Here is a 22,712-nt window from a genome sequence, read left to right on the forward strand (position 1 = left end):
TCATTTCTCCCTAGACTCAGATCACTTGTAAATTGAGAATGAATTTGCACAAAGCCACTACAGGGAATAATATCTCCAGGAATACCAGTGTGAATGAACTTGCTAGGCCAAGTAAATTAAGCTACCAGTAATTCTGCCACCCCTGGAGTAAAATCTGCTTTGACCAATCAGTTATTAAATGGGTGTTGTAATGTTTTTAAATGAGTTTTTTGGTTAAAGGAACTATAACAGAGTAAACTTAAAAGCTTACTGTAACTGCCTTTTAAGTGATTAGCACTTAAGGTAAGTGGGTGATATTTTGAAAATGTAATGATGTGCCATAGAAGATCTAAGATCAGTGGCCACAATCCAACACAGAGTTGCTACTTTAAAGCCTCATTAATTCCAGTGAGATTTAAATGTCCATATCTTTGAAATGGATTTATTCCGCTGTGTATCTGGAAGGCAAATTTAGAATCCAGCTTAAAAGCAAGTATGGAAAAATAATTGAAGCAAGTGTACAGATTTTCAGATAAAAGATTTTGCTAGACCATAACCTGGGGTAGGAAGAACAAAATCACTTTCTATGCGATGGAAATAATTTAAATTTTTCAGCAAAATAAATATATTTATCTTACTGTAAATTAAATTGTGCCATAGGGCTTCAGCTTCTGTTGGGGTGAATTTGTGAACGAAGAATTTGCTTGCCTCTTTAAAGTAGTTTCTATGTTCCAAAGTGGATCCACCAGCAGCAACAGGTCACAAAGATAGGGACACCGACAAAGGGACCAACCCATGGCAGACCCAGATGTCAGCTTTGTCTCCATGCCTACTCAGACAAGAGTATTACAGGACCTAATAATGTCATCCATAACATCAGGGGTTCATTCAACTCATCTTCAGTGTAATATATGACATCATCTATCAGCCATGCCATTCTGCATTCTAAATAAGACAAACACTCCAGTCGCTATGCAAAAGAATCAAAGGATACAAATCTGACATCAGAAATGATAAGTTCAAAAACCAGCAGGGGAAGATTTCAACCTCCTAGGACTTCAGTAAGTGACTTTCAGTGTCTATCCTGGAACAAACAAACTTCAAAGGGGGACTGCAACGTGAAACCATCAAAGTTCACTACTTCATGAGGGTCAATGCGCTCACTTGTGGACTAATCCAAGACAAAGAATTTTTAGCACATACTTATAACAAAGCCACAATGTATGTAGTATTAATGTCTGTTTTGTGAATTAGTGTCATACTGCTTGTACTTATCTGCATTTTATTCCCCATTGACCTCCATGGTTTATAATTCCCTGTCCAAATTATGCAAACTACACACACACACACACCTGCAGCTCAGGATTAAACTGCATGCCAGAGATTTTCAACCTTTTTGAGTCCACGGCTCCCTTGACCAACTACATTCTTTCTGCAGCAACCCTGTGGGGCTCAGGAGTTATGTCACCCTTTGTCTGCAGAGCTGGTGGCCTCTCACGCTTTTTCAAACACCCTCCCTTGTGGAGTGTTCCCTCAGCTTCCTCTCCTTTCCCCTCTCCTTGAGAGTCCTCCAGGCAGCTGCTGCTGCCACCCCTGCTCTCTGAGCTGCCCCCTCTGCCCCAAAGAGAGGTGTCTCCTCACACCTCCTCACAGGGGCCTGGAACGCATCTCCTGGCCAGCCCCCGAGGCACCATTTGCCTGGGGAGCTAGTAGCCAGGGCTGCTGCAACAAGCTGTTGTGCAAGCTTTTGGGAGGCAGAGACACGAGAGGGTATCAGAGGAGGGAGGGAAGGAAAGAAAGAGGGACAGAGGCCAGTGTTGCCCATGACACCCCAGACCATCATTCAAGGCACCCCGGGGTGCTACGGCACACTGGTTGAAAACCACTGCTGTATGCAGCTGATGAATCATAGAAGGAAGGTACATTGCAGGTACATAGCAAGAAGGAAGGTACATTGCAACTTCCAGTTTCTACTGTATATTAATCAGAGTGTTTGTGCTCACAGCGGCTTGCCAAACCTGGGCATTATGGTACTTTGTGTGCCTGTGTGTGATTTCCATTTTAGGAAGGAAAAAGGTTTGGCAGGGACGCAAATGTCTCCTGCTTGAGCACCTCTCAAGCTGGCAAGAATGACAAAATATTTTACATTGAAACAAAACATCTTAACTTGCGCATACATACAGATACCCAACAGCTGAACAGCAACAAAAGAAGCTTCTCCATCAAAGCGGAGCAGCAAGAATGGCTTGGATGGATATCTGGAAATGAACAAAAGAGACTTCACCAAATCACTAGTTTGTTTCAGCAAATGCTTCATGTGCTTATCCTCCAAGTTTGTCCAAACTGCAGGCAATCGGAAACATCTGTGATTGAGGAGAGACCACTTTTGTTAGCTAGACGTATGGGAGATAATTTGTGCACTCTTTTAAGTCCTTGACAGATACCATGGGGGAAATCGGAATGCTTATATACTGTATATAACATCTGGACACAGAAGCTCATTCTAACTTTTTCCTCTAACAAAAATATTCTTTATTATTGAAAGATTATTTGTGGAAGCCAGACCATTGGTTCACTTTCTTGGCTGTGGCATGAATAGCTCAATCCATTCTCTACACTAGCTCATAGGAACTGGCCTAAATGACCCAGTGCCAACAGAAGAGGGCAAATACACTCCTTGCCCTGATCTTGAGGTCAAAACTCATTCTCGGTGTTGGATCTGCAGCAGTCACTGGTACTGCTGCATAAGTGTTCTAGCACAACTTTTGCACAGCTCCAATGACCAAAAGGTGTGTTTTTTTTCAGGGCAGGTGCAGGGCTAAGAAACAGATCTATAAGATCATAGGGTAAGACTGGAAGGTTGGCTGCCCGGTGCTGCCTGCCCAAAGCCAGTGCAATAATGTTGATGACTGGGGTGGGTGGGGGTGGCTTGCAGGTTACTATCCACAGGATATTTTCCTGTGCCATGGAAGCTAAAGCAGCATCATAAGATTTGGTTTCTAACACTTTCATTAAAGCTTGTAAGGGGCAGTAGCATTGCTTTAGCTAAGATTGGGAAAGAGACACAAATATCTTAAAAACTCCTCTGGCATAGATCACTGCAATAATGTTAATAATTTATCTGTTAAATTGGTTTCCACCTGTCTCTAGTTTTCCATATCAAACATTTATTTCTTTATTTATTAAGGGCAGGGGTGGCGTCCATTGTTTTCCATTATTATCAGGACATCTGCTCTTAACATAAACTTGATGCAACACTGAGAGTTCAAAAGCCACTTCTTTGAAAGTAGCCCCACTAATTTCCGTGACTCATGGTCTACAGTCGAGATTACTGGAATGAATATTACTGACAGAGGGTCGTAGCCCACATTACACGTTACGTAAAGCTGCTCATTGAACCTCATTGTGTGTATTACTAGTGAATGGCCTGGAGTGAAGGCTCTTATTTGAAAAAGAGCCCTAACATTCACATTTGCTTAATGAAATTTAGGCATCGGAGGCTTATTTCATGGATTTTGGTGGTGAAGTTCTTAATATATCCCTTCTCTATTCTGCCACTAGACCTCCTACCATATTTAAGAGAGTGCTACAAAATCTAGCATCAGTAAACCAGGTCTCCTAAATGAGACAAACACATTCAGAAAGCGGAGCTGGATCGGACAACAAGAATTGTCTCTGTGTTGTATACATACCATTATTTCCCTGTTTTCTTTAAAAAGAAAAAGAAATGCTACAAAATCATGTTATCTTAAAAAATATACTGGGAGTTGATTACATTTTAAAACATCTCTTGATTCAGAAAAGAAGGCAACTGCAACATGACCCTACATTGACAGTGATTGCTGTATTTTACCCTTGCGTATGTATTTTTTAAAAAAATCTTCTTGGCCTTTTGTGGTTGTTGTTGTTTAACAAACTTGCATATGCATTTCCATTCAGAAAAGGCGGTGGAGGGAGGGGGGGAGGAAGCAACAAAAAGGGAAGTTAGATGTGATGGCTAAGATCCATAATAGCTGACTCACTGACTTGAGTTATTGCTGTATTGAAAGTTTCCTATAGCCTTGATGTCCAAAACGTACACTTAACGGCTCCTTCAGCCTTGACAGTTGACCTTTCAATGTGCTGGGATTTTGCCACAAGGGCAGGAACATCTGCAGGTCAAACATAAGCAATTTGCTATTTAGTCACCAACCCAACTCTTCTACTCTCTTATCTCAGGCAGCAACCCAAACTGACACTCTCTTTGTATTGGGTGAATGTAAATTTCACTGTACTTTTTATGTGAAGGCCAATCAATGTATAGCTATTTCCCCGCCCCCTTCACACACTGCTTTGGATGCTCCTGGTTTTAATTTGAAAACAGAGATCCAAACACCATTGTTTATATAATCAATATGATTTTCTTCTCTTGGTAAGATCTAGGGTGGCTTTTTTGTTTTTGTTTTTTTGTTTTTAAAAAGAAAAACAAACCAACTAAGTCAGACTGTTGTAATTTGGTCAACCACTCGGGTGCTATCCATATCCACCATTTCAACACATTCTATTTCCTCCCGGTTCTCAGGAGTTTTCTTCTCTTTCCTCTTTTTCTTGGATGGTGGCAGAAAAGTCAGTATCACAGGTAAAATGGCAAAGCAATGAAAGAAGGTGACTAATGCTATCAAAAACAAGCACCTGAACAGTGTACGGGTCAGATTTGAAGGCACAGCTGCGAGAGGAATCAGACCAACAATGTAGCAGAGGTAGCTCTGTAAAATAGCTACCCCATGCACCTCCAGGGCATTCTTCACCCATTTAGTTCTTGTGAAATCTTTGCCCAGGACAAACGTTGACAAGAGAGGTGCACAGTTGTCAACAGTGTAATTAATCCCATAAATTAAGCACAGCACAGAAATGCAGTCCAGCTCTACTTTCCACAAGGTCATAAAACCTATAACTCCAAATTCGACTGAGGCAACAGTGAGCGTGAGCCACACATTGATGAGAGAGTCTGCCACCAGGAACGCAGAGAAGAAGAGGAGGAATAAAGCACTGATACAGGAGTTCTGCAAGGGGGCCCCCACGTACGAGGCGTAACGATCCATGTAGACAAACGAAGGGTTGAAGACAATGAACTTGACCTTGGATTTGAGGGAGAGCTTTCTTAAGGTTTCCAAGAGATGGTAAAGCTCTTCCCGTTTGGTGTCCATGGTCTTGGCCACCAAGAACATTCGAGAGGCCACAATGTCGACTTCGTTGTTGTACTTCTTGGAGAAAATGATATCCTCTGAAAAATGGGCAAACGGGGGCGCTTTTAGAAAGGAGTTCCTCAGCATATCTGTGAAATTCTTTTTGGGTAAACCCGTCGATATGTTGAGTTTTCTAAGGTAATTTAAGTAGCTCTCAAACCACGATATCCTCACAAACCCCTTGGTGTACTCTAGCATGTCATCTTGGACGGTCATGTTCCAGTATTCGATGGATTCATAGATATAAAACCCAATGACTGGACTGTAATTACTGAAGTATTTCTGCTGAGCAGCAGTATACTCCATGGTTCGTGTCGCAGTTGCTACAATGTTACTAATGTCTGACTCTTCGTTGACCTGCAGGTAGCCCATTAAGGCAAAGGAAATATAAATAAGGTAAAAGAGAACTACAAAAGGCTTGACATACGTGTTCGTTATCCAGTCACAGTAATAACGCTTGAGGAAACACACCAAGAGGTGGCTTTCGTAGCTGTTTGTCTCCTCTGACTCTGCCGTGTCCTCACTGAATTTGGCTGTCAGAAGAAACCTATACCAGGCAGGCTTCTCTTGCAAGACGTCTGGCTTTGGTACCTTTCTGCAGAAGATACTATGCTGGTAGTTGTTTTCTATGTAGCCAGTAAACACGAGGCTGGAACCATAAAAGGAGAGTACATAGAGGTAGTTGAAGAAAATTGCAATACAGGAATTGCAGCAGAAGAGCCTGGCTGCTTCAATGTTAGTGAAGGGGCTGGCACCTATCCCAAAAGTGACCAGGTACATGGCAGTGGTGAGAGAAAAGGAGAGCATGGAGTCTGCAAACACGGCGGCAGTTCTCTCTTTCACATGTTGGTCTTCCCTCGTTTTCCTCCAGGAGGACAACATTTCAAAAGTTCCATATAATCCATGCCCTGGAATAAAGGAGAAAGTGACAGTTCAAATGCCATCATAAAGTCAGGAAGGGAGGACAAATCAGTAAAGGAGAATGTGTCCCAAGGTGCATTCATTTATATGTGCGTATGGGTGTGGTTTTCATCAAGGGTTTTTAGAAATAATAATAAAACACACACACACAATGGAACCATAGCAATCAGGGCTGGTAATGCGCTGTGCTAGGAAGAAGCCACAGTTGTCGCTAAGAAGAATTATGCTAGTGAGGACAGTTATTCAATTCAAAACTAAATTATGCATTTTTCATGCCATGTCTTCACTTCATGAGTTATCAAAGTTAAGAGAACTTTAACTGAAATGGAAGTAAAACACTGAGCTTACCTATGAAGTCTATTTTATAAAAGACTGAAATATACTCGGAGCTGAGTGTGGATTTCATGCTCTTTATTCAGCTCATAGTAGTGAGGAATGAATGTTCCCCCAAATATCTGCTTTATATACATTATTTACACAATGGGCCGCACGTGATTGGCTAATTCTGGGATTCTCCTGTGGGCCAATCAGGTTGCGGATTCACTTCCACCTGGAGCTGGATTGGGTGGCTCCTGTGGACCAATCAGACTGCTTCATTGTTCTAGGACCAATCAGACTGCTGCATTCTGAATCCTATTGTTCTAGGACCAATCAGACTGCTGCCTTTTGGATCCTATTCAACTCAGTACATAACAAAGACACAACACAGGGGGGTGTAATGGCACAGAAGATGATTTCTTTTCCTCCCCCATTGTTTGTTTGTGGCAGGGAAACTCCAATATTGTGGTCAGACTAAATTATGCAAATCAATACAAGCCCTGCAAATCTGCTTAATTTTAAGTATTATCAGAGAAAGCTCTGTGTGTGCAGTTGGAATGCAGATGGTTCTTTCCCTGCTTTTGTAGTGAATAGCAAAGTCCATGTAGTCTCGCAAATTTAAGCTACCTGTGGCCAGCTATTGCAGAAATTTTCTACAGCAAACTTAAGTAATAAACAGGGAAGAAGACAGCCATCTAAAAGCCTATTATTGATCAAAATTCTGGCAGCTAGTGACTTATATATCATTCTTATCTACATATGAAAATGAAAAGATTTGGAAGCTTCTTATTCAACTCTATCAAATGCTTTTTCATATCAATAAAATTAAATGTTTCTTTTCTTTCTTCCTTCCTGTATATGTGCCACCTTTCAGGGCAAACCCCTTTCACAACAGCTCACACAAGCAATTTAAACATAAAAAGCATCTAGGTACAATACAGTTAAAAATAATATAAGACAAAACAGAGGAAATCCAAAAACAGCAGTAATAAAACACAACTCAGCACTTTAGGTAAAAGAATACTGGAATAATGGAGTGGGGGGTGGAGGAAAGAAAACAAAAGCCCTGCTCAAGACCCTGCTCATGGAAATATATCTGGGGAAAGCTGTGTTTTATTTTGTAGACTGAGCTACTAATTGTACTTTTCCCTGAAAGGAGACTTTCTAATGCCACATTTCCGTGTTTTTAAATGTTTTTTATTATATTGCCTTTTAATACTGTATTTTACTTTTTTGTTCTCTAATCTCTAATGGATCATTTGTTGATGGGCAGCTATATAAATCTAATAATAAATATTTTCCAAAATTAGAGTGAATTAGGAAGACCATATTTAGGTGGCAGCTTAATATGCACATGAAAAACCATCAGGCTTTTCATTGAATCATTGAAAACCCTGCAGATTTTCAATCTGATAATACCAGAGTTCAAATTCAGATCTTTAGGTACTCTTAAACTAAAGTAAAACCCCTACTGAGATCACGTAGAAGGTAATTTCACCTTTTGAAAGGTTCACTCTTGTCTTGGAGAGCATAGAAGTGGCTGGGATCTGAAGGTACTCCCTGCAAATTTCCCAATATTTACAAGCGTAAGGTCTGTGATCCTGTCCATTTTGGATGCAACAGGATCATCATCATTTGTTTTTCGGTCGTAAGAAACATGAATAGACATATAAAATGATATTTGGGTCCTATCTGCAGCGAGACTTCTGCTATTCATCTTCATTTTCCAAACTGCTTTATAGTTGTTTCCGCCAGGCAGGTCAAGACTGTCAATTTGTTAACTAGCACAGTGGCCCCATTAAGCTAATTGGGAGCGCTGAAACTCCCCAGACATAAAATCCTACAAAAAAGTGACTGACATCCTATTGTTAATTATGTTTTAAATAGTTATGTTCTATTCTCAGTAGGGAAAACTATTAAGTTCACTTTCACTATCTTTATAAAGGCATATTGACCTCTCTCCTTTTAAAAACCCACAACAGCTTGCTTAGTAAAAGAGGCATGGAGAGGTTTGTTCTCATAAGTGCTGCGGACAAGTCTGTCTGAGAATTCTATGTATCATCCACATGAATCTGGCTGCTATTAAACAAAACATTCTACAACCAAATCTCTGCATATTTTACATTTCTGGTGCCATGTTGCAGTCTGCTATAATTATGTACAAAGGCTTTGCCTAGTAACAACGTATCACATTAAATCATTCAATTAATTGCAGAGAATTAAAAATAATAATTGCGAAATCACAAGTGGTTTCCTAAAGTGTGCAGGTTCATTTCCCCCTTCTTGTTTAAACAATGAAAAATGTCTTCCGTTTCTAACCCTGCATCCACAAACTCTTGCACCTTTGCCTCATATTGATGAGCCATTTGTCTTTATTAGGATTTATTGGTCTTTTTAACAGATGTTCTTGATTGTTCCTTTTTCAGCTCCATGGAACATATTTCCTCCACGTTTCAGAATACTTCAGCACTGCTTCAGCGACAAATAATCCATTATCTGGGAAAAGAGGGAGAAATCTGACCTGCTTGGGGGGGGGAATGGTTTGGTAGCACAAGATGGACAAAAAGATTATGGTTAAAAAGAATGGCTAATCTGAGAGGAGTTTTTGCCGTCTGGAATGCTCAAGTATAGGAGAGCACTAGAAGAAGAGAAGCCCAGAGGAAGATTTAAAAAAATAACAATCTAAGATATCTGACACATCTCCTCCTCTTCCTAGGACTGAGCCTCAGTGTGTTTCCCACTCTCATGAATAAACTCAGCTCCAACTAAACAGACATTAAACACCAAGTAGTAACTTCATGGATACTTTTAGGTATCATTTAAGGAATACGTTTTGCACAGTCCGAGTGAACTGTTTCATTTTGAACCAGATATGGTTTCTTATGCTGAAAGGGTATCTCTTTCTGATTTGAGACCATGTTCTTGCCCTGGGGCTGTAGAAGAGCAAAACACGATGCAGGTACAGGAGGCCAGCCAAATCTTTGAGTTATTCACAGATGCAGAGACCACAGAGTATATTGCCAGCTGTGCAGAACTGGCTGTAGGATAAGCACAACCAGCTTCCTTGAACTGATCCACGAATGAGGAAGCCTCAGAGAAGGGAGAAAGGGGCCCACACTGGACATCCTTTACTATTATCTTCAGAGAACATTGATGTGGAAGCCCATCCACTTCACCAGAGGGTTCCACAGAACAAAGGGAACTGCCATATGCAAAGCTGCAGTGTTCAGGAGGAGGAGTGCAGCCTGGCCTACAAAACTATCTTTTCTTTGTAGCCCATCAAGGAAAGACGATTTTTGTTGTTGTTGTAGTAAGGATTTTATTTTTTCCCAGATTTTAAATTGAAATGCAACGAAGTAGGAAAAGCTAGCAACAGCACCAGCAGATTTCTTTCCCCTCAATGAAATGCAAATTACTGTGCACTGGGGGGTGGGGCGGACATGCATTTAAACAAAATTTGGTATTTTCCACCTTGATCCCATGACTGTTTATAGAGTTACAGGTGCATAGGACTGTGGCCTTATGAGGAATTTTCAGTGAGCTACCTGAATAGAACTAAACAGTTTTGAGCATGATTATATAAGCACTCTTCGAGCATTCTGATTGAGAGCTAACTTAGGAGTCTCAAAATGCACAGGAAGTACCTCAAGTACAGGATGTGCCCTCCATCATGGGAATGAAGCTAATATGCTTGGCCTGTGGCCCTTTCTTGTATGTTAAATCAACCTCATCAGAACATCTGAAACGGCCTATGGAGCAGTGTAATTCATATTTTTATTAGCATGGATCTGTTGCCTTGGATAGTTTTTATCATGTACCTCACTTTTCTTCTGAAGTGAAGGAATGGGGATTTGCAAGAAGAGTCAATATACAAACGTAGATATTTTTAAATAACCTCTTTTTGCTATTAAATTATATATAATGTAGTAGTAATCTGTTAGAGAAGTAGCATGATAATTTAAACAAACTTTCAGTGTCTCATTCTCAAAAATGTATTAAACTATTTTGTGAATTCATCCTTTATTGATGAAGTTTGGGAAGACTCCATTGCACATCAGTAATCCATTTTACAATGCATTGCTTATTTTACATTTATATATTTCCTTTTGTCCATCATGGAACTCTGGTTGGCAAACATGGGGTTCAAGTATATGTCTCTTCATCCTGGCCTTTGACACAACCTATTTTTTCTGGTTGCATTTTTTTTTTTTTGCAATTGTAAGTTTTTAAAACTGTATTTAATTGTTGCAAGCTAACCAGGGACCTTATGGCGAAGGGCAGGTAATAAATTAAAACGACAGCAGCAGCAACAATGTTACTTTTTTACACTCTAAAAAATCAATAACCCTGAAGTTCAGGGAGATACTTCCAAGTCACACTGTTACCTTCTTTTATGGTAGCAAAATCAGATTGTCCCTTTTATTTTAAAAGACTGCTGCCCTTAGACAAAAGACTAATGCTTAACATTTTTGATGCAAACCTGAGGTAATGATGCTAGCGTGAGCTGGTTGAGGCTAATAGAAGTTTTAGTCTAGAACATCTGAAGGTACCAGGTGGGCAAAGGCAGATCTAGTCTATCAGCTGAGGATAAAACACCACCTCACTGAACCATATCTAAATGTTTGCACATGTGGCTTCTTTAGCTGGAGCACTGCGAATATGATTATTTACTTTTTATATGCTTTTCCAAACTAAACCATTCCTGCGCCACTATAATTTGCTATGTCAGCTCTGGCACAGTTGAGGGACCCAAAGATTGGGCCCTTCAGGGCATCCACAGGGCTTAGGATGGAATAGACCTCTAAGCTTTTGGTGCTCTGCCCTCACCATAAATGCCTCACTTCATGGATTTTCCACTGAAGGACCACTGGTGGTAGCTTACCATCTGCATCACCACAGACAGGACATCCACTGCATCAGAGTTCACCTGCCAGCAGCGCTGTTCTCCAGCATGCATGTGAGAGTGTGTTAGGACTGAAGCCTAAAAAACTTTAGTTACTACTACTACTACTACTACTACTACTAATTTATTTCTTATACTCCACCTATCCGACTGGGTTGCCCAACCACTCTGGGTGGCTTCCAACAAAAATACAGGAAACAACCACCACCACCACCACCATTAAAAGCTTCCCAAAACAGGGCTGCCTTCAGATGTCTATGAAAAATGATAGAGTTGTTTATCTCTTTGATAAACAGGGCGGTTGCAACTACCAAAACTACCAAAAAGGCCTTCTGTCTGGTTCTCTGTAGTTTCACCTGCAGTTGCAGTGATGGAACTGCCAGAGGGCCCTTGGAACTGGACCTCAGCATCCGGGTTGAAGAGTGGGGATGAAGATGCTCCTTCAGGTATACTTCAGGTGGTGTCATCATGCAAATACATATTTGTTTTGTTTTCCAGAACATAGGGCTCATCCATACTTCTGCTTGTCTTGCTGCCTTCCCTCCCAGGAAAACCCGCTGTTTACTGGTGAATCGGAACAAACGCCAATTGGTTTTTCTGTGGATTGATGTTTGTTCTGATTCAGTGGTAAACAAGTTTTCCTAGGGAAAGCAGCAGGGCAAATGAAAAAACTGCTTGGACCTATGCCTAAAAAGCACGGGGCGATCTGAAGTGTGGGTGAACCTATAGCATATGAAATTGTTAATTTTTTAAACAAATGAGTAGATAGTAATGAGAGGAGGTAGGATCCAAATCTCCTCTCTCCTTGTACAGAGGGAAGACACAACATCAGAATGTGTGAAAAATGATGGGCAGGTCATTCCCTCCCCCTGCCTCCACTCAACCCCAACATTCCTCACTCCAGAGAGCTCAGTTGTATCACTCCCCTCTGCTACTGGTCCAGAAGTCTGACCTCAGAGAGGGACAATGATGCCATTTCCTGCACTGGCCACTCCCTTCCTCTCACCAGCTTCCTTTTGCAGCTCCAATCTTATATTCATCCCTGCCTTAACATAAATGTGGCATAAGGCCCCAGACATGTACATGGAGAGATGTACAGGTTGCTGTATTAATGAGGATGTAGAAGAGTTTGGATTTGATATCTCGCTTTATCACTACCCTAGCGAGTCTCAAAGCGGCTAGCATTCTCCTTTCCCTTCCTCCCCCACAACAAACACTCTGTGAGGTGAGTGGGCCTGAGAGACTTCAGAGAAGTGTGACTAGCCCAAGGTCACCCAGCAGCTGCATGTGGAGGAGCGGAGACGCGAACCCGGTTCACCAGATTACGAGACTACCGCTCTTAACCACTACACCACACTGTAGAAAGATGGCAGGGATAGAATACTGAAGCAGAGGCGTATGAGTCCATGCATGTAGCTCATAAAATGCCTAATGTACGGATACATGAGTTAAAGAATGAAAAATGGGATAGTAACATGGAATGTGGAAAATAATAGTGTGTTGCTAGGCAACATGAGTGGTACTTGGGAAGGAAGACACATTTCATAATCCTGCCAGAAGGTTTGATTTTGCCCTTGCCCTTAGAAGTCTCCCCCTATTATTAGTATTATTATTGTTGTTGTTGTTGCTGCTGTTGTTAAAATTGGTATACTGCCCTTCATCTGAAGACTGCAGGGGGTGGTTGCTTGCAAGAAAACCACAGCTAACCCTCTCAATTTTGGAAGTATTACTGCTTGCAAATTTAATCCAATTCTGTCCAAAAACAAAAAAGTTACAAGTGTAACTCTTTAACTCCCTCCCCTTTTTTTAACATAGTGTGCCCAACTCAAAATCTCCTGGAGCCATTTGCTTATGATTTGTCAGGCTTTAGCCAACCCGAAGGGGCTAGTATGTCTGGAAATTTCATTCATTCCTCTCAAAAGGAAAAGAAACTACAGTACAGTGGTACCTCGGGTTTAGTACTTAATTCGTCCTGGAGGTCCGTTCTTAACCTGAAACTGTTCTTAACCTGAAGCACCACTTTAGCTAATGGGGCCTCCTGCTGCTGCCGTGCCACCGGAGCACAATTTCTTTTCTCATCCTGAAGCAAAGTTCTTAACCCCAGGTAATATTTATGGGTTAGCGGAGTCTGTAACCTAAAGCATATGTAACCTGAAGCGTATGTAACCTGAAGCGTATGTAACCCGAGGTACCACTGTATAGCCATTTTAAAATTTCCCAATACCGAATAGGGAGCAAATGAAGCACACTTGGATGAATCCTGAGCTGAATTGTACAGGCTACAAAATGCCTCAGACTGAAGATGACTGTTTTTCAAAATGCTGAATCATAATCTAAACCAAATATTGTGAATGGTGCCCCCCTCCCTACAATATCTATGTGTTTGTTATCCCGCCTAACCAACTAATGGGAGATGTATAAAGACAGTACATCTTCCACCTTGAGCTATAAAGTCATGGTTTTCTTAATGGGTTATAACAGGTCCCCAATAATGCACTTGAGTGTAGACAACCCAGAACTTGTGAATACAAATACATACATAAATAATGACTACCCAAGAGACAGCTGAAGCTATCAGGCAACCAGTGTGACAAATCTATTATCTAGTTTTCCAGCATATTTGAATTCTGATCCAAATTCCAACAAGTATTCAAGATATTTGTAATTACTTTTGTTGGATCCAAGACCACTGAATCTGCCAGTATAAGAGGATGTGTGTGTGTGTGTGTGTGTGTGTGTGTGTGTGTAATATCCTATGCTAAACACTAAATCTGTGCTTGCTGAAGTGCTTTTGAATTGCAGCTCTGATCTCCTGCTAAGAAGCAGCTCCAGCTGCCTTAAAGGCAGCAAATCCATTCATAGCTTGCAACATATAACTTCGCTTAAGCCTGTGTGAATGAGTGCCATTCTTACACGCTTTTAGGGAGTAGCCTTGGATAGTCCAAGATGAACATGGTGACGCTTTAGTTCAGGGGTGACCATCAGCCTCAGCCGGCATGTTCAATGGTCAGGAGTGATGGGATTTGTAGTCTGCAAAATCTGGAGGGCATCAGATCGACCACCCTTGCTCTTCTTGCCTGTTTTATGTAGCTTTCATTGTCTTTTGTTGTGTACTGTACTTCTGAATATTTTTAGATAGTTACTATGTGCCCCGAGCCATGGGAAGAAGGAAGATTAGAAATATAAATAAATTTTAGTCAGCAAACACACACATCCCACATACAATTCCCAATAGTCCTACTCATATTAAATTAGTTTACAGCAGAAATAAGATTTTAATTGACTGAGGGCTTATCCAAACTTTAGTCCAAAGGGATTTTTTTGGTGTGAGTGTGTATGTGTGTGTATATATATATGTGTGTGTGTGTGTGTGTGTACACAAACGCACACACCACAATCTCTCTGTAATCCCTTCCTAGTGTTATATCCCATTTCCAAGCAACAGAGATGAAGAGATTGTCTTATTCACAAAATTCCAAGATGTGAAATTGACATGACAGCTGATTTAAGCCTTAGTATATCTGAAGGCAGTGATAGAGAGGGGGGAGCAAGCCTACCAAAAATATGGAGCCACAGGATCAGCAAAGCATCTTAATTTTTCTGTGTTTTACTATTAGAAAACCTGTAAATACTTTCATCATGTATGCAAGACAATTAGTCGTATTCATATGAGATTTGGTTCTGAGAATTTACTTGGCAAGAGGTACAATCTGGCCAAATAATTGAGAAATCTAAATGAAGAATGGCCACATTAATATAGTTTATATATTTTGTTTTTATTAACAAGGGTGCCTTTTGTGAGACATGACTACCCCCCCACCCTTTATAGGTCTTCTTTTGGAAATTTACCTTGCAGTATTTACCTTGAAATTTACCTTGCAGGAGCTTCCAGACTGTCACTATTTTGGGGTGGGTTCCAGTCACATAGCAGCAAATTCAGGTTACATGGTTGTAAGGTAAAGGTAAAGGGTTAGGGTTTCTGTGAAGCTGAGAAGTGACACAGGCAATTATTATGTAAAAGTAAAGGCAAAGGGACCCCTGACCATTAAGTCCAGTCGCGGACGACTCTGGGGTTCCGGCGCTCATCTCGCTTTATTGGCCAAGGGAGTTGGCATACAGCTTCCAGGTCATGTGGCCGCATGACTAAGCTGCTTCTGGTGAAACCAGAGCAGCACACGGAAACGCCGTTTACCTTCCCGCCTATTTATCTACTTGCACTTTGACGTGCTTTCAAACTGCTAGGTTGGCAGGAGCAGGGATCAAGCAATGGGAGCTCACCCCGTCGAGCGGATTTGAACTGCCCACCTTCTGATCAGCCAGCCCTAGGCTCTGTGGTTTAGACCACAGCGCCACATGGTTCTAGGCAGTGCTATTTTTCTAGAAAAAGAGGTGCCAGAACTCACCATGAATGCTTCCCCAGTTCTCTGAGAATGGCAGTGGCACCCACCAGAGAGGTGCTGGAACTGAGTTCCTGTGCGTTCCAGCTGAACAAAAACCCTGGTTATAAGTTGCTTGGAAGGTTTTGTGCAACAAACCTTCTTCCCTCAAATTTAAGACTTTCTATAATAAGGAAAGAGGGACGCAGGTGGCGCTGTGGGTTAAAGCCTCAGCGCCTAGGGCTTGCCGATCGAAAGGTCGGCGGTTCGAATCCCTGCGGCGGGGTGCGCTCCCGCTGCTCGGTCCCAGCGCCTGCCAACCTAGCAGTTCGAAAGCACCTCCGGGTGCAAGTAGATAAATAGGGACCGCTTACCGGCGGGAAGGTAAACGGCGTTTCCGTGTGCGGCTCTGGCTCGCCAGAGCAGCGATGTCACGCTGGCCACGTGACCCAGAAGTGTCTCCTGACAGCGCTGGCCCCTGGCCTCTTAAGTGAGATGGGCGCACAACCCCAGAGTCTGTCAAGACTGGCCCGTACGGGCAGGGGTACCTTTACTTTTACCTTTATAATAAGGAAAGTGATGGGGAAATGCACCCAAAAATGCAGGAGAACACTTGCATTGATGCAACGTCACCTAACCTCCCTACAATCAAAGAATGAATGCTCAATAAACAGGTCATCTGGAAACATTTCCAATTTGAAGATTTAAACAAGGCACCTCCCTAGAAGGCCAGAGACTATTGTTAGATGGAGCAGGCAGCATCTCTTGTGCGTATGTGTGTCTATGAATGAGAGAGACATGCTACTGCATGCCTGTTTTGTGTAGTTGTGTATTAATGTGTCGCCTTTGACTGGACTTAACCAGAGATGCTGCTGCTCATACACTGTACATGTGTAAGGTGCTTGCACATGCGTGAAAGGTGGGGCGATATGAGTGCTATTATATGTGAGAGAGAAGCAGGAGAGAACTATTGCCTCTGTGGGTGTGTGAGAGGAGCAGATCTATAAAAATCCTACTTATTCTGAAGCAACTGGAGGAGGGGGAAAGGCGTTCTTACTCCCCTTTCTTTTCAGGCCTTAACATTTGTAGTGAGCAGATGTGTGCATGTGTACGAGACAGGGAGAGAAAGAAGAATCTGTTTCGGTTGTTATTATTGCATTTATATCCCACCCTTTTCTCTAAGGACCTCAAGATGGCACACATGAGTCTTCCCCTACTCCAGTAGTCCATGGTTCCCTTGACCAGCTACATTCTTTCTGTGGCAACCCTGTGGGGCTCAGGAGCCCAGTTATGTCACCCCTTGTCTGCGGAGCTGGCAGCCTCTCACCCTTTTTCAAACACACTCTCTTGTGGAGTGTTCCCTCAGCCTCCTCTCTTCTCTCCCTTCTCCTTGGGAGTCCTCTGGGCAGCTGCTGCTGGTCTCTGAGCTGCCCACCCCCACACCAAAGAGGCACCATTCACCTGCAGAGCTTACAGCCAGGGCTGCTGCAGGAAAGAGCTGTACCAGCCGTTTGGAGGCAGAGACACGAGAGGACATCAGAGGAGGGTGGGAAGGAAAGAGGGACAGATGCAAATGTTGCCCATGGCACCCCTGATCATCATTCCAGGCACCCTAGGTGCCAAGGCACACTGGTTGAAAACCACTGCTCTACTCATTTGATCTCCCAAAGAACCCTGTGAAGTACATTAGGCAAAAAGACTGTGACTGGCCCAAGGTCAGCTAGTGAGCTTCATGGCTGAGTGGGGATTTGAACTCTGATCTTCCAGGCCCTAGTCCAACACTCTGACCAATGTACCACATGTGTATTAGAAGAGGTCCTGCATGTACATGTGCTTATGTGAGGGAGGCTGCCAGTTTGTGTGCATGAAATGGTAAATGTAAAGGTAAAGGACCTCTGGATGGTTAAGTCCAGTCAAAGGTGACTATGGGGTTGTGGTGCTCATCTCGCTTCAGGCTGAGGGAGCAGGCATTTGTGCACAGATAGCGTTCCGAGTCATGCAGCCAGCACAACAGAACACCGTGACGGAAGCCAGAGTGCACAGAAACACCGTTTACCTTCCCACCACAGCAGTACCTATTTATCTACTTGCACTGGTATGCTTTTGAACTGCTAGGTTGGCAGGAGCTGGGACAGAGCAATGGGAGCTCACCCCTTTGGGTGGATTCGAACCACCAACCTTCTGATTGGCAAGCCCAATAGGCTCAGTGGTTTAGACCACAGCACCACCCGCGTCCCCTGCATGAAATGGAGGGAGGGATGATGATGATGCAGAGGAAAATGATTGAGGCTGAGAGACCATGGCTGCATGAAAGCTATACTGTGATATACAACACTGCTTAGGTGACATGGAGGTTAAAGTGGGCACCTTAACTTCCCAATGCAATTGATTCTGGTGCGCTCAAATCAATGTTTCGGTTTCAGAATAACCGAAAGGAGCTAGAGGAGAACCTTGCCCATTGAGAAAGCATGGGAGTTTTCAAACTTTGAACATAAGAAAGAAACAGGTGGTGGTTCCAGATGTTTTAAGGTACAGTGGTGATCCCTGCCACCCGCCCCCCCACTGCAAACAATAGTCTGGAGGGCAGAGCAACTTGAAGCAAGGGAAGGAATCGTGCAGCATTTTCCATCTCTCTCTGAATAATTTTATGCCACTCACTTTGGGCCTTGTCAGGTTAAAAGGTAAGCACGCTTATCTCCCCAGGAGTGGCCTGTGACATTAACAAGAAAGCTGACAGGAGAAGAGCACTGATTGTGAACAATGACAGGGCAAGCTCAGGAGGCAGAAAAGGCAGGATGGGGAAAGAGGCTAGGCTACACCTCATGAGCAAATGGACTCTGGCAAAGAGGCTGGGAAGATAGAAAATAACCTTAGCAATAGATGGGAATTCTATTCACTTAACACATTTAAGTCAGGATCCATAGAATAATTTTATTTTGTTAATGTCAGCTGATGGTTTTTTCTTTCTTTCCCATCCTGCTATATTTACAAAAGAAAAGAAAAAAGAATGAATGGCATGCGTAAGATAAGAGAAGCTAAAGAAGCAGATAATGAATGTTGTATTGATGCTCAAAAAGGGGCAATATGGCAGAAGATAGAGTGAAGAGAGCCATGACTCCTCAAGTGGAATAAACGTGTTTGAACGGTGTGCTGCGGATGTGGCCTGCATTCTTGTTGGTGCCAGTTTAAAACATTTTTATTTGCCTAGGCATTTTAGATTATTAGATTTTCCACCATTCAATTGACTTTATTCCTCTTAAACTTGATTTTATTGCCAGTCTGTCTTGCAATGCTTCTACAGTTTCATATTATACCACACTGAAATCCATTTTTGGAGGAATATTGATTTATAATGTTTAATAAATAAATAAATATGAGAAGGGTACAGAAGGAAAAAGTGGGGTTGAGGGAGCCATATCTTTAGGAAAGGAGGCCTTTGAGGATGAGGAGGCATTTGAGGAAAGAACATGCAAAGTAAAGCATAGATTTTGAAAAATGGCCAGGGAAACAAATATGAAAGAATAAAGAAAGGAAATAATTGACAGGGGAGTGGTTAAGAGAAACATATCTTTTAAAAAAATATGAAAGGAAATTAGATATAGCTCACAGACTGGGGTGCGGAAGACAATCTCAAACTTCAAACTTGAAAATTCAAAACATTTGTGGCAAAATATTTTAAATGATCCAGTTTAATTTGTACCACACTTCCAAATAAGTGGCTAAATATAAGTTTATGTGAAGGCTGACTGTGTCTTTGACTGTGGAAAACCATAAAGCCAAGGAATGGGTTAACAACCATTGGTTTTAATGAAAATCTACTGTGACTGATAAAAGTGAAGAGGAAGAGCACTTACATTATAGTATGTTCAGTTGCCAGGCCAAATATTCTCACAAGCTGGTTCAAGCTGCCCATTCAGGTGACCTTTTCATTGTGCATTCACAATGATTTACATTCATGATGCTCTTGAAGTGGGCATACATTGATACGGTAGAGTGTGAGACTCATAATCTCAGAGTTGTGGGTTTGAGCCCCACATTGGGCAAAAGATTCCTGCATTGCAGGAGGTTGAACTAGATGATCCTCGTGGTCCTTTCCAACTCTACATGTTAGTGATCCTATGAATTTAGAAGGAAGCACTTGGGCCCACACGGGCAGAGGTGGTGTAAACAGCACCTCTGAATGCAGTGCTCAGACTCTTTGAGTACACTTGGCACTTCAGGTTGCATGCCAATGAAAGGAGAGAAGGGGTAAAGAACTTATATATGTCTATGAAAAAACACCCAGGTACCCTGTATCCATTTCAGAAGTGATAAAGCACCTAGAATACCCACCTCCCCACCATGGTCTTATTATATCTACTTCCTAGGATTTCAAATAGCACCATGTAATAATTGCCTGGGACGTGGGTGGCGCTGTGGTCTAAACCACAGAGCCTAGGGCTTGCCGATCAGAATTTCGGCGGTTCGAATCCTCACGACGGGGTGAGCTCCCGTTGCTCGGTCCCTGCTCCTGCCAACCTAGCAGTTCGAAAGCACGTCAAAGTGCAAGTAGATAAATAGGTACCGCTCTGGCAGGAAGGTAAATGGCGTTTCTGTGCGCTGCTCTGGTTCGCCAGAAGTGACTTATTCATGCTGACCACATGACCCGGAAGCTGTCTGTGAACAAAAGCCTGCTCCCTCGGCCAGTAAAGCGAGATGAGCGCTGCAACCCCAGAGTCATCCGTGACTGGACTTAACTGTCAGGTGTACCTTTGCCTTTACCTTTATGTAATAATTGCCTGTGTCACTTCTCCGCTTCACAGAAACAGCGAATGGAGGGAAATGGCTACCACTGAGTTATATTGGTTTATAACAGGGCTGTCCCAACAGGTCACAGGTCTACTGGTCGATGCCCCTGGTGGAGCCTGGTCGATTGCTGGATCCTCCCCCCGAAAAAAAGCTCCCCAACTTTGGCTTTCCCCCCAAAATGCTCAACAACTATGACTTCCCAAAGTGGTTGTAGATAGCAGTCTCTTGGAAGCTGGAAAACCCTGGTTTATAAAACAGGCTAATAATGGGATGCTGCCTGCAAGTCCAATTAGTTCCTCCTTTGCTCCCCACTGCCTTGGCCACCCCACATTCCCTTCTCCCCCAGCTGCCCTGATTGCTTTTCTCTTCCCTCCTGCCCCCCATCACTGCTGTTGTCCTACTTCTTTTTTAACCCTCTGATTGCAGGTGGTCTTCCTGACTGGACTGTACAACCCATGCCACTCATTTAATGTTTCAGACTTGAGATGAGTGTTTGCATTGTTGGTTTACTGTTGTATGTTATATGCAAATAAAAGTATATGTGTGTGTGTGTGTGTGTGTGTGTGTGTGTGTATGACTAGAGTGAATTAGAAGGCAGGAATTAGGAAACCAGAGCTAGAGAACTGAAAGTGTAGAAAGGCAAGTAGAAAACTAAGAAAAAAACCACACAGGGCTGTTTGACATAAGGGTATGAAGGGTGAGGAGGGTTGTGTTTTTCGTATTGATTTAAAATAAAACACCCTTTTTTGTACTAGTAAATATGTAATTTCTTGATACTAGTACTGAACGTTCTATTTTGCCCAAGATAAAGCCGTCTCCCTGGCTGAACTAATTCTCATTAAAGATTCTTTAGACCCTGCTCTGCATTGGTCCTTCACTCTGCTGTCTAGCTTTTGTCAGTTTTTATTAAGCCATGCAAAGCGGTGGAAGGATTCAAATGAACTGGGCAATTTTGCTCTGACAATTATTTAGAGTTAAATTGCTTGCTTGAAATGCATTCCTGGAGGGAACACAAATGTGGTTGTATCTGCTGTCGAACAATGAAAAGCTGAAAATGGCAAGACTTGCCATAGCTCATTTCAACCCATTAAAAAAAGTGAGGATCCCAGTATATTCACTGCCTGTCAGTTAAGAATATGAAAATTTGTCCTCAGGCGACTGGTGTCTTGATCTCTCAATCCAGATGCCATTACAAAAATTACTCTATGCTGCATATTCTATGGATGGAGTTGATTTCATTCTTGCAGTGAATATTTCTATTTTCCCTAATGTAGGTTATTGGGAGCAGGGTAGGATATATGTTTTGCACAGTCCACTTTGTTTTGATCAAGGTATTGTCACACCACATACAGTCCAATTTATGGAAGTGAAGGAAATCACGATTAGTCTTCCAACTATGATTGCTGCCTTTAGACTGTATGATATTTATCTTTCATTTTGAATGCAATCTGAAAATGGAATAAAGCAATTGTTGCCTCCAATTTGGACTTTCTTATTGTTCACTGAGCATCTTGTGTCCACATATGAAGGATGGAGCTGTAATACCTTTTCAGTTAAAAATGTAAGAGGGGATCAAGCATAGTATGTGCACGCTTAATATTCAGTCTGAATATATTAAAACAAACAAACCAGGAAACACACCTGAAAGGTGTATAACACAACTACAAGATGTGATGAAGCAATATGAGATCACTTGTGCTAAAACACAAAGAAACATTATAAATTAAATTTCATCTGGGAAGCCTCTATCAAATCAGTGTGTTGAGCATTCCATGAGTAAGTAATGTTGTCAACAGGGTGTCTTTACCCGGGGGTGCAAGGGGTGCAGTGCACCCGGGCACCAAATTCTGGGGGGCGCCAAATGTATGCCTACTACATACTGGTCCCTCTTGATCAGTGGCAGTGAAAAGCAATGGAGTGGAAGTCCCCACGCCCTCCTCCGTAGCTCTTTTACTCCTATCGAGTCAGGAAACAATCACTGGCCATTGGCTATGCTGGCTGGGGATGCTGGAAACTAGAGTCCAACTACCTCTGGAGGGCATGACATTGGCTACCACTGGCTAATGCCATTCATCCACCAGATGTGCTTGCAGAACGTATCTGACACAAGAGGAATATACCTCTGAACCATGCCTAACAGATTCCCAGTATGTCAAAGTGCTCTCCATTGTCCAAATCAGAAAAGAATGGCAATTCCCGCCA

At 42.4% G+C, this 22,712-nt stretch overlaps 1 protein-coding gene across 1 annotated transcript in view; it reads right to left on the minus strand.

Moving 5' to 3' along the window:
- Positions 1-1,038: 1,038 nt before the first annotated feature.
- The window catches only part of PTCHD1 (patched domain containing 1), a 53,097-nt gene continuing 31,423 nt past the window's right edge, over positions 1,039-22,712 (minus strand). Inside the window, exon 3 of the mRNA XM_079972210.1 lies at positions 1,039-6,112. Coding sequence (XP_079828336.1) covers positions 4,458-6,112 — 1,655 coding nt within the window. The 3' untranslated portion in view covers positions 1,039-4,457. The remainder of the gene's footprint in view (positions 6,113-22,712) is intronic.

The sequence above is a fragment of the Podarcis cretensis genome (genome assembly GCF_951804945.1).
Source record: "Podarcis cretensis genome assembly, chromosome: 4".
NCBI classification, from domain to species: Eukaryota; Metazoa; Chordata; class Lepidosauria; order Squamata; family Lacertidae; genus Podarcis; species Podarcis cretensis.